This window comes from Conger conger, chromosome 2 (genome assembly GCF_963514075.1).
Source record: "Conger conger chromosome 2, fConCon1.1, whole genome shotgun sequence".
Lineage (NCBI taxonomy): Eukaryota > Metazoa > Chordata > Actinopteri > Anguilliformes > Congridae > Conger > Conger conger.
Window position 1 is genome coordinate 37,915,704 of NC_083761.1, and position 13,310 is coordinate 37,929,013.

Genomic DNA, 13,310 nt, shown 5'->3' on the forward strand with positions numbered 1-13,310 from the left:
AGGTCTGGAAGACCAAGAAAAATTCAGATAGAATGGCCCAAGGGGTACCCAAATGTTTGCACACCACTGTATATTATAAAGTTTGTTAACTTCATATAGGGAGGAGCTTTATAATGCTATGTGCACGTGAACTCAACAATAAATTTCTCATAGAAAACAAAGTTTGTCCACTTTTTTACTTCACAGCAGTGGCGATAAAAAGTGCTAGTGCATTGTTGACCTTTACTGGTCCCCATATGAGGTTAGTAAGATGTCACTAGCATAACCCATATCACTAACCCATAGAATTTGCTTTTTAACAGTAATTTGTCAGTAGAAAGATAAAAACAAAAGCATTCGATTATGGTCAACGGCACCGAACATTTCTGCCACACGATCGAAAAACAGGGGGCGGCCTGTAGCGTAGTGGTTAAGGTAAACGATTGGGACACACAAGGTTAGTGTGTTGGTGTGTCTAATCCCGGTGTAGCCACGATAAGATCCACACAGCCGTTGGGCCCTTGAGCAGGGCCCTTGAGCAAGGCCCTTAACCCTGCATTGCTCCAGGGGAGGATTGTCTCCTGCTCAGTCTGTACGTCGCTCTGGATAAGAGCGTCTGCCAAAAATGCCAATACTAAACAGCAAAAGTGAGACGGGTGCGTGGGGGGGTTGGACCCAAAATGCACGACTCAGAAACAGTGGTGTAATAAAGTCCCGTCATGGCTTTATTCTGGGAATATCCAGAGAGAGGTGTTCGTACACGTAAAATCCAGCCAAAACCAAAGTGCAGTACCGAGGGAGAAGGCAGTCTCGTAATCAGTACACCATGCAAAAAGTCTGGTAGCCAGGAAAGCTGTCAGCGGGGCAGAAGTACAGGTGGACGGTAGGCAGGCTCAGGGTCGATGACGGCGCAAGAGTCAAGACCGAAGTCTGCTCCGCAGGGCAAAAGCACAAAGACAGCAGGCAAAGTCGTGGTACAGGCAGGCAATGGTCAACAAAACAGAAGTCAATAATCTTTGGTCAATAAACAGGCTTGGATCGTAACAGGTAGACAATGGCTTGACAAAAATGCTGAAGAGATGCACTGACGAACAGGAGGCAACAATTTTGCAAAGACATGAATAAACTACATAATGTGACATGACAAGACTAACAATAAAATCGTAACAACAACTAAACGTGAAACATAACATGACATGAGACATAAAAACGTGGTGAGACTAGACTAACATAATACGTGACATGACAGTAACATGACCAAGATAGTAACTAAACATGAAACATGACGTGACAAACATGAAACAAAAAGCCCCACTATTGAAATCATTAAAAGTTATATACGAGATGCCAGTACTAACGAGCTATGGCTGTCATCTTTGCCAGGGGTGTTTCAAACCAGAGTATTAAACCAGGGGTGCCAATAATTTTGGAACCTGTTTGCACTGTACCTTAATTTTAATTGGTTCATTTCAAATCCAATGCACTGGAGTACAGAGGCAAACGCACTGTGCCCTGAATAAAAAGTGCCCCCAAAAATCTGTGACTGCCCCCCCAAATCAGGGCAGTCTAGAACCGAGTCTAGTCTAGAACTAAAATATATATATATGAGGGATGTGACAAATCAGTTTTCGTGAATGGTTTCCATCCAATTTTTTCAACATTTCACTGTGTAACCGATACCGGTTATGATAGGTGGCACATTTTTTGATAAATTTCATTTCATTTTCAAACTGTATTTTGGGCCAATAGAGGTCTCTGTACAATTTGGTCTCTGATATATTTTTATGGAACGGTAAACTTTGCCAATGCATTTTATATGGCTTGGGGCAATCGTGGTGGTGAGATTAACGTGGTCCATTTTTCACTAAAGCAGGGAATTTTAACTTTAAATATCCGATGGATAAATAGCCTAATGATAATGTATTGCTTTATTTATTTTTATGAAGATACCACACAGTGGAAAGCGATATTCAGTTTGCCAGTAGTTTGAATTTGCATGTCAACAAATAAACACAGATGAAGAAACGCCATACAATGAGCCATAAGTGAACCAACAGCTACAGATTTAAGACACACATAAATTATTTGATAACTATAGTACTGTAGCATTCAATTCCCTGCATTGTTTGCATTCTTAACCCTCTGACATGGCCGCAGATTGCTTGCTAGTAGGCTACTACTGTAGCTTTTCGATTGCTAGTTTAGAATGTAACAGCTTACTGTAAATTTCATGTAGCATTTGTCCAATGATGTATTGCTTTATTTATTGTTATGTAGATGCAGCATAGTGGAAAGTTCAGTTAATATAAACCGCAATAATACGCCTGGTTTTGAACACGCATTTATTTTAAACTGAGCTTATCATTCCAGCTTCAGGAAAAAAATGATTGTTTATTGGTTAGCAATTTTTTGTAAACGTTTACAACTCAGTTCCCATTTGCCTCGGTGAACTCATTGTGCACTTTCGCGTGAAGCACCTTCAAATGCTTTATAAGATTGCTGGTGTTGAAACTGACAACACTAGTGCCACCCCTCAAAACTAAAGTCTTGCAAACTGTGCACATTGGTGTTTTACTGGTGGAATATTCCAGTGTAATATATTGCCAAATTTCTGACATTCTGCTAGCTCTGACCAACGTTACATTCTCGTGTTGTTGTTTGCCTGAGTAGCATAAATGAGCAATCATCACATGATAAATTATGTGGTACCTGATCGGTGCATAGACTCGCGTACTCGCCGATACCCGATTCAGCATTTTGGACTGTAATGAAGGCATTTCCGATACTGGTATCGGTATCGTAACAACACTACTTGCCATAATTTATTCAAACTCAAATGCTGCCTGACTGGGACTCTCATCATACATAGAACTGTCGCTAAGGATGGCAGGAAATTTGTATCCCTAATGCATTTAATGTATATTTTCATTCCTTGGATTAAAAGTTTGATCTCCATATTGAAGCATATTCTTTTGCACTTTGTCCCCGCCATTTCTACTCTAGGCTACATTAACTGGTGGAGGATGATAAACAGGGGTCAAAGTGAGGTTCAGATAAATAGGGTTCTACTATACTTCAACACAATAAATGATCAAGCACAGAAGGTATGGTACTACCATTTTTTGACCTACCTGTGTGCAGTCAGGTAACATGCACTGGCAACAGCAAGGACAGAATGTGACAAGGAGCCAAGGACCAGCAAGTTAAAACAGGGGCTGATTGTTCCATTTTGCCACACTGGAAGTGGATCCAGAGGGTCTGTGCAGCAAAGTTCAGCCAGGAAGTCATCCATCTCTACAGAATGAACTCACTGGGATGGAACCAAGAAGAACATTGTTAGAGTAATTACACTCTAGATCACATTTCTTTAGTCCACCGACTTTAATTAAACATTTTGGTCCATTACATTATTTCAACATTTCTGACATAATATCATTTGGCTGAAAAAACTGATAGAACATTTGAAATGTTCTTTCTGCATTCCACTCTGGCATTGCCCCAATCTTGAAGACAGAGTACCTTTGAAGACATCTCTTTATCATAAATCTCAATAAAGACATAGAACAGAAAGTTGTTGCTGCCTGCATGTGTCGTTTACTTTTTAACAGCACATTTTGTTTACAGTCACTTACATTAGTCAGATGTTTCGTGTTTCATTTTCATTCAGTTAAATTTGAGGTGAGAAATAGGCCATGCAATTGCTGAATCTGGAATCATACTTGATCCCGTTTGGATTATTTGCCCTTTTTTGTGCAGAATGATGAAGAACACGCTGACAAGTTCTCTTAACCGAGGATTTAGGTTTATTACAATGTGCAAGAGAGAAACCATCTTGGAACATTTTGGGCCATCAGTACTGGGAATATCTGAGTTGAGTGACTGCCTGAGTGACATCCAGAGCTGGATGGACAACCACCATCTAAAGCTCAACCCAGGTAAGACTGAAATGATATTCATCCCTGCCATTACCTCTCCCCATCTGGATCTCTCCATTTCCCTAGGGGATACTACTTACGCCATCACCCAGTGCAAGGAACCTCGGCTTGGTGATGGACAGCAGACTGTCCCTCTCTGAGAACATTGCAGTGGTGACCCGGTCATGCAGGTTCTTCCTATACAACATACGGAGAATCCGCCCCTTTCTCACCCCCTACTCGACCCAGCTCCTGGTCCAAGCGATTGTTCTGTCCTGCCTGGACTACTGCAATTCCCTCTTGGCTGGCCTCCCAGCATCCGCCATCAGACCCCTCCAACTCATCCAGAATGCAGCAGCTCGTCTGGTCTTCAACCTTCCTAAATACTCACACGTCACCCCCCTGCTTACTTCCCTCCACTGGCTGCCTGTCATGGCTCGCATCAAATTCAAAACATTGGTGCTAGCCTTCCAAGCAGTTAAGGGGTCTTCCCCAGCTTACCTACAAAAAATCATCAGACCCTACACCCCTGCCAGACCTCTCCGAACTTCCACCTCACACTCACAACTACTGTCTGTTCTGGCTCCATGGTGGTGGAACGAACTCCCTGTTGATGTCAGAACTGTAGAATCTCTCCCCACCTTCAAGCGCAAACTGAAGAAGCACCTCTTCAAGCAGCACCTCTCCCCGTCCCTCCCTACCTCCCTGTGAACCTTAATTGTTGCCTTTCTGTGATTTACTTTTTTGTGAATCAGTATTTTTAGTTTGGCTAGGTAAGCAGTGTTTGGCTAGTTAAGGGGTTTGCTCATACTTTTGCTTTGTTTGTTTGTTTGTTTGTTTGTTTAAAAGAAATAAAAAAATAAAAAAATTCAAATAGACCCTGGTCCTTATCTTTGTTGTGCAGGTAGCAGTTGAAATTGTACCTCCCTCTAGGGTCTTTCAGCGCACTTATCCCTGGTTATGGGTATGCACTTTGTGTACGTCGCTTTGTGTATGCCAAATGCCATTAATGTAATGTAATGAGTGTAGAGGTCTACATATCAACTGCGTCCTGTTTTGACTAAATGCAGTTTAGTCCCTACATGGAGGAATTAAATAATAAGGTGGGGCACTGCAACCTTCCAGCTCTGGAAAAAGGTCTTGTGGACAGATGAGACCAATATTTACTTGTATCAGAGTAATGGCAAGAGGATGGCTGCCGCAGGTGCTGATTTACTTGTTTTCATTGATAATGTAAGTGCTGATAGCAGCAGCAGAATGATTTCAGAATACAGAATTCTACATAACCATCTTATCTGCTCAAGTTCAGTCAAATGCCTCCAAAGTCATTGGACAATGCTTCATCCCACAACAAGGCAATGATCCCAAATACACCAGTGAACGCTTTTATCTTAATGATGTTCTAATGTTAATTTACATTACATTACATTATTGGCAATCTTATCCAGAGCGAGGTACAACAAAGTGCATACCCATAACCAGGGATAAGTTCGCTGAAAGACCCAATTTCAACTGCTATCTGTACAACAAAGATAAGGACGAGGGCCTTTTTTTTTTTTTGAGAACAAAGAAACAAACAAACAGAGCAAAAGTGACCAAAGTTAACTATCCAAACACTGCTTACCTAGCCAACTAAAAATACCGATACACAAAGCAAGTCACAGAGACAACAATTAAGGTTCACAGGGAGGTAGGGAGGGATGTGGAGAGGTGCTGCTTGAAGAGGTGTGTCTTCAGCTTGCGCTTGAAGGTGGGGAGAGATTCTACAGTTCTGACCTCAACGGGGAGTTCGTTCCACCACCGTGGAGCCAGAACAGACAGTAGTCGTGAGCGTGAGGTGGAGGTTCGGAGAGGGGGAGGTGCCAAGCGGCCTGTGGAGGCTGAACGAAGAGGTCTGGCAGGGGTGTAGGGTCTGATGATTTTTTGTAGATAAGCTGGGGAAGACCCTTTAACTGCTTGGAAGGCTAGCACCAATGTTTTGAATTTGATGCGAGCCATGACAGGCAGCTAGTGGAGGGAAGTAAGCAGGGGGGTGACGTGTGAGTATTTGGGAAGGTTGAAGACCAGACGAGCTGCTGCATTCTGGATGAGTTGGAGGGGTCTGATGGCGGACGCTGGGAGGCCAGCCAAGAGGGAATTGCAGTAGTCCAGGCGGGACAGAACCATCGCTTGGACCAGGAGCTGGTGGCTTTGAGACAGGCGGACAGAAAGAGATGTGCACCACATTCCTTCAGGCTCACGCACCCTCCAAAGTGGTTGACAGTCCGGCTTACTCAGTTTGCCCGCTTCGTATGTGTCCAGGGGCCTCATTTATAAACGTTGCATAGGCACAAAAGAATGCGTACCCCACTTTGTAAGCAAACTTTGGCATTTATAAAAAACGAACTTGACGGGAAAATGTGCGGTCCTCCACGGAAACTCTGACCCATGCGTACGCACATTAACTGGAGAAATGAGAAACTGCGATGGCAATGGGATGAAACGCGAGAAATGGTGTGAAATTGATACTGTTGTGTCCTGTGCCTTTAATGCTCGTGACGTAAGACCAGGAAAACGGGAAGTGAAGCGGGAAGTCAAACAGGATGTAAAAAGGTATAAAGATTTGCCGGGAGTTGTGGCTGGGTATGGCTGCTGTAAGGACGTGCTTCGTCCCTGTTATACTTATTAAAGTGTTGTATTGTTGAATCTCGCTATACGGCTTCTCTCCCTTCCTAAGTGCAACACAGCATTTGGCGACGAGAGAAGTCGAAAATGATACACAACAGATACCACTGTGTAAAATAAATCGAAATTGATTGTTGTTGATTGTACTCTTAAAGGGTTCTGATTTTCTGCATGTTTACACTAGGACTCGGAACTATACTGTCCTTTCAGGTCCTCTTTGCACTTGTTCTTGTGTTTAATTTGCACTTTGTTGTACGTCGCTCTGGATAAGAGCGTCTGCTAAATGCCATGCAATGTAATGTAATGTAATGTAATGTAATGAAATATTACCTCTCACGTATCATATACGAAGAGTTAATTTGCAAAAACTGACAAAAGCCTCTCTTACAACGAATAAACAAACAGCTGTTTGATTGATGCTCCCTGGAGTGCCCAAAAAATATGATTTAGGATGATAAATATAAACGGAGATGTTGCTGTAAAATAATCCCTAAAATATGTAGACGAATTGTTAAACAATACTTCATGTTATTAAATGTATTCTCATAAATAATATGGTGAACAGTCGGACAAATTGCGCTGCACTGATGCTGTTTACAATGCGTCAGTCGGGCAGATACGAGCATAGTTTCATATATTGTTATCATATTCATATATTATGTTTTATAATGTGTTTATTGTTATACATTTTTGTTCGTTTTATCTCTTAATTTTGCAACTGTGTTTTCAATGGTGCTAGACAAATAACGTGTATTATTATTATTATTATTATTATTATCATCGTCATCATCACATTCGTTGTGCAGAACTGTTCGTCATTTACAATCAATCAGGATAATTCCCACACCTGTAGCTTTTCAGAGGCAATCAAATGGCTGAAATCCCTTTTCTTGGCCTTCTTTTCAGCGTTTGCCATTGTCGTCTTCCTGAAATGCATATTCATTAGGGGTGTTTCACTGCCTATTTATAGGCAACTGTGGGCGCGACATGAAGCTGGCAAAGTTGCGCCACATTTAGAGTTGATTGTGATTTTTAAAGGAAAACTGGCGTGGGACGTGCGTATGCACCGTTTTATAAATCAGAATATTTTTTTGCGTACGCACGTCCTGGGATTCATGCTTACGCAACCTTTTGACGTGAATCCTATGCACAGTTTTATAAATGAGGCCCCAGGACTTTTACAGGACTGATGTGACTGTGGGAGAAAACCAGAGTAGCCGGAGGAAACCCACGCAGACACGGGGAGAACATGCAAACTCCGCACAGAGGGGATTTGAACCCAGGACCTCCTTGCTGTGAGGCGGCAATGCTACCACTAATGTAATTATTAATTTAGCCAAATTATAGTTATTATGAAATATTTTATGAGACTGATATTTTACCTAATGCCACTATTTGTAGAAGGATGGTATAACCATCTATCTCACCTAATTGGCGCCATACGTGAGGATTATTAAGACGGAAACATCTTATTATAAATCCTCGCAACTCTACACACAACGTGTAGGAGCATATCCCTTACATAATTGGTGCCTTGTGTGAGGACTGAGAGACGTATACGTTTCAAATAGTCATCCTCACTATTTCGTAGAGCATAAGAACTAGGGATGCTCCGATCGATCGGCCACCGATATAATTCGGCCGCCGATATAAATCGGCCGATTTTCACTCCAAATGACTCCATCGGTGGTTGCCAAATTAGCAGATCGCAAAATCCAATGTTTTACCAGCAAGCTGCATTAAGTAGTATGAAAATCAAGTATCAGATATCATTGTTCTGAATAGTAGGCTACATAACGACGTGAACTCTCTCTCCATGGCAGCAACGTAAAACAATTATGGCATTACTAAAGAAACGCGCTGCATTCTGGAAAGATAAAGATAGGCTATTGTTTTATTTTCCCAATGAAAGTACAAGGACCGGTACTTCGCAGACGATCGCAAAGGCCATGCAGGCACATTGCTTTCCGGTGTCCAGGCCACAAGAACAGGTTCAGATCCACAAACAGACAAAAAAAAAGTTTGAGAGAAACTCACACAGAGCACCCCCGGAAAGTACCCCAAGCAGGATCCTTGCAGGCGATGTATTCTTAAATACTGGAGAATCAGGAACAGGCTGGTTCTGACAGATGCGAGATTACAGACAAATCTGTATCTCTGTGAGGCACCGATCGCACGAAGCGCACCACCTTTTGCTTTCTGGCTGGTCAATAAGGGCCGCTTGCTGAAGCAGCTCGTGTATACCTTGGCGCACCTTGTACGGGTGGCTGTTTAGCACAGTGGCAGATATTATTGATGGGAAAAGAAATAGATTGTCTTCAAAGAATGCAGAGATGCTCATATTCCCATATAAATAAAGATGAATTTGCCCTCTATGCTTAGTGAACAGTAGCCAAAGCGAAGCTCAAAGTTCAAGCCTTTTGAGTAGGCTATGTACATTACATTACATTATTGGCATTTGGCAGACGCTCTTATCCAGAGCGACATGCAGTTGATTAGACTAAGCAGGAGACCATCCTCCCCTGGAGCAATGCAGGGTTAAGGGCCTTGCTCAAGGGCCCAACGGCTGTGCAGATTTTATTGTGGCTACACCGGGATTAGAACCACAGACCTTGCGTGTCCCAGTCATGCTACCTTAACCACTACGCTACAGGCCGCCCCTATGTATGTACAGTGGGAGCAATAATTATTTGATCCCTTGCTGATTTTGTAGGTTTGCCCACTTGCAAAGAATGGAACTGTGTAGAATTTTAATCATAGGTACATTTTAACATTGAGAGCCAGAATATCACAAAATAATCCACAATAACAACATCATATAAATTTTACAAATTTATTATCGTATTTTTGCATTAAATAAGTATTTGATCCCCTACCAATCAGCAATAATTCTGGCTCCCACAGACCAGTCAGTTTTCCTATTAAGAAGCACACATGTAGCTGTATAAAAGACACCTGTCCACACAATCAATCAGATTCCAACGTTTCCACCATGGCCAAGACAAAGGAGCTGTCTAAGGACATCAGGGACAAAAATTGTAGGCCTGCACAAGGCTGGGATGGGCTACAAGAAAATAAGCAAGCAGCTTGGTGAGAAGTTAGCAACTGTTGGAGCAATTATTAGAAAATGGAAGAAACACAAAGTCACCGCCAATCTCCCTCGGTCTGGGGCTCCACGCAAGATCTCGCCTCGTGGGATATCACGAGAAAGGTCAGGGATCAGCCCAGTACTACACAGGAGGAGCTTGTTAATGACCTGAAGGCAGCTGGGACCACAGTCACGAAGAGAACCAACACACTACACCGTGAAGGATTAAAATCCTGCTGCGCACGCAAGGTTCCACTGCTGAAGAAGGCACATGTACCGGCCCGTCTGAAGTTTGCCAAAGAACACCTGGATGATCCAGAGGAGGCTTGGGAGAAGGTGATGTGGTCAGATGAGACCAAAATAGAGCTATTTGGCATCAACTTGACTCACCGTGTTTGGAGGAAGAGAAATGCTGAGTACAAACCCAAGAGCACCATCCCCACTGTGAAGCATGGAGGTGGAAACCTTATGTTTTGGGGGTGTTTCTCAGCTAAGGGGACAGGACGACTTCACCGTATCGAGGGGAGGATGAATGTGGCCAGGTACCAGGAAGTTTTGGGCACTTCCCACAGTGAGAGCACTGAAAATGGGTCGTGGATGGGTCTTCCAACATGACAATGACCCAAAACATCATTCGAGTTGCCAAGCGACAGCCTCGGAACCTTAAGGATTTGGAGAGGATCTGCAAAGAGGAGTGGACCAAAATCCCTCCCAAGATCTGTGCAAACCTGGTGAAAAACTACAACAAACGTCTGACCTCTGTGCTTGCCAACAAAGGTTTCTCCACCAAGTATTAAGTCCTATTGTTCTATGGATCAAATACTTATTTCATGTGAAAATATGATATAAAATTTATAAAATTTATATGATGTTGTTATTGTGGATTATTTTGTGATATTCTGTCTCTCAATGTTAAAATGTACCTATGAAATTCTACACAGTTCCATTCTTTGTAAGTGGGCAAACCTACAAAATCAGCAAGGGATCAAATAATTAGGACTGGGTCTGGCATTCATTTTCATATTTGTAGCATTTACATAGCCTTGGACATTTGTTTTTATTTGCACATTTCATTGAAAATTTTATTTTTGAATAGGATTTAGATTGGGCCTGTGGTTCAGATATTTCGGTACACCTTATGTAGGCATATGAAACTGCCATAAATATTTTCATATAGAGAATGTATGAAATTAAAAGAGAGGTTACCAAATTCAAAATCTGTCACTTAGCATTTGTCTGATATACTGTATATCTGATATATACTAAATAATATTTGGAGGGCCTATTCATGAGTGTAATGAGTATTTAATAATGGGCAAGCTTAATCTAAGGCAACTCTATGTGAAGACAGTGTCATCATATGGGTACAATAATATGGGAAAGAACATTCTAAGAGACAGCCGGTACAGTTAGTAGCAAAGATTAAACCGTTTCTTTCTTTCTTTTTTAATTTCATTCATTTTATTTTATTATTTTAATCGGTATCGGGCGATCCTGCGGAAAAGAACCGTTGATCAGTATCGACCCCAAAAATCCAGATCAGATCATCCCTAGTAAAAACCCTACACTTCAGATCAGTCTTATGAAAACCGAACTGGGGAAAGCAGCTGAATTATGCTGCTCATAACTGGAACTGTGTACAGGACACCTCAAAACTGGATCACCGAAATAACATGGAGGGTTCGATAATTATTTTAAACGAGGCCTTGCCGGATACACGCTCTTTTTCGTAAATGCATTACGTTTTTCTTTCCATTATTGTCAACTTGTTACTTTTATCTTGTTATTGTGTGATTCTTCTTTCTCTGTATTTTGTATCGATATGATTTGCACATTGTTATGTATCCCATAGCACTGCTGGAAAAGAGCATTACTCACCTGGTCTTACTTGGTTAAATGAAGGTTAAAATAAATAATGTGAATAAATTCCAAAGTGTCAATTTATCAGTACATTCTATCTGACAATTTATGATCTACAGCATGTCGTAGGCCATTGAGAAAGAAATATTTGCTTATACTGTAATTACCTCTGCCAAATATGTAAAAATGCACATAGGGAGCCTATATGAAATAAAGTACGATGTTTTCGGATATGGTGTCTGGTAGGTTTAAAATGTAGGCTATAAGTTTGGGGGGGAAATGCAAAGCTTTATCCTGTCACAGCGATAAGAAGGCATTTTAGGACAGCGCGAGTATGACGTGTCTGAGCCTGAAAGTGTTTTATCTAACGTTTGATCTAAAGAGGTGACTATATTTTTAAAAAACGACACAACCTCCGCTGTGTAAACACACTTTTAAGCTACATTTGCGGGTCAGGCACATGTGCTGCGACCAAAACGAAGATAGCAATTTAGCTTGCATGCACATCTGCCGAAATGTAAACGGGTAAGGAATTATCACGGTAAAAAGAAATGTTATGACAACGTTATCAACAAAACATAGCTATCAAGTTCATTACGAACCTACCTGCCGTTTTGAAAAAGTAGACCAGAGCGAAATCCATAAATGGTTGTTTATCAAGAACAGCCAGCATAAATTGAAGGATTTTATGCAAGATTATGAGAATTCATAGCTGGGATTAAACTAAAGCAAATGACTGTATTGTAAACCAGACAGTATAATAATCTTCGACTTCTTCTTCTTCGACTTCTTCTTCTTCGTTTAACGGCGGTCAGCAAACCATTTCTGCTATACCGCCATCTACTGAAGGCATCATGTGATCTCTAATTATTTAGGCCCTAAATGGCTCACTATTCTATTTTTGTTAACTCGTGGGAACGAGATCCGTATGTCCTGGCAACAATTTACAAAAGTGTGGGAACGCGAACCTTGTTTTACCTCTGTTAATCTGTTAAACGAGATTATAGTTATATAGTATCACGCTAGTAGAAGCACACCACTTGCTGCTGCAGAAAGGAGTTGGAAGTGAAGGCTGATGCTGCTCTATGACAAATAAAATCAGGTAATTAATGAAGCATTTAATGGTTTATATAATAAGCGGTTAAGTTGGTGCCTCTGCACATAAATCGTGGCTAAACCACTTCTGATTTCTTTGTATGGGGAAAAAATACAACAATTTGAATGATGAACTGCCAGGTAGCCTATTTGCAAGGGCAATAGAATCGTAGGCAGGGGCCATGTTAATTATCGGTATTGGACTGGAATTGGAAACATTGGAATTGACTTGATATTTAAAGAGGGATATGTATATCTCAAAAGCGGTGCATTGCGCATCGTGCAACTCTTGTAGTGTAACTACGTTGTGTTGTAACCATTCAACCTGGACTAGTCCACCCAGGCAAACATGGCTCATAGTGAGTAGCCTTGCTGCCAACACAACCTGCAAGTATCACATACGTCTGGTTTGAGACAATAAAAAATAACGGATTTCATCAATTTATTGTTTTGACACATCTTGTTTCAACATTAGTCTAGGCCAGAGGTTTTCAAACCTCTCATGGAGCCCCATGGCATATTTCCACCACCAGCACACCTGAATGAACTTAAGGAGCCCTTGATTAATTGAATCAGGTGAGCTGATGGTAGAATTGAACAAATATATAGAATGGCTTAAAAACCACTGGGCTAGGCTACAGGCAGGGCCACCAGGTTTTTAAATGAATTAATGAAAATTTTAAAACTGAAATGTCTTTATTGCATAAGTA

The 13,310-nt window shown here is 41.5% G+C and overlaps 1 protein-coding gene across 6 annotated transcripts in view; it reads right to left on the minus strand.

Moving 5' to 3' along the window:
* The window catches only part of abcc10 (ATP-binding cassette, sub-family C (CFTR/MRP), member 10), an 80,475-nt gene extending 68,165 nt beyond the window's left edge, over positions 1–12,310 (minus strand). For 3 of the 6 annotated variants that reach the window (XM_061221905.1, XM_061221897.1, XM_061221922.1), the window contains exons 1-2: positions 12,112–12,310; positions 3,111–3,289 (exon numbers count right to left, since the gene is read on the minus strand). In XM_061221905.1, the coding sequence (XP_061077889.1) occupies positions 3,111–3,271 (161 nt within the window). In that variant the 5' untranslated portion in view covers positions 3,272–3,289; positions 12,112–12,310. Of the gene's footprint in view, positions 1–772; positions 910–3,110; positions 3,290–12,111 lie in introns of those variants that run through there. The other 3 variants (XM_061221939.1, XM_061221931.1, XM_061221913.1) reach the window with 2 other exon arrangements.
* Positions 12,311–13,310: the final 1,000 nt, after the last annotated feature.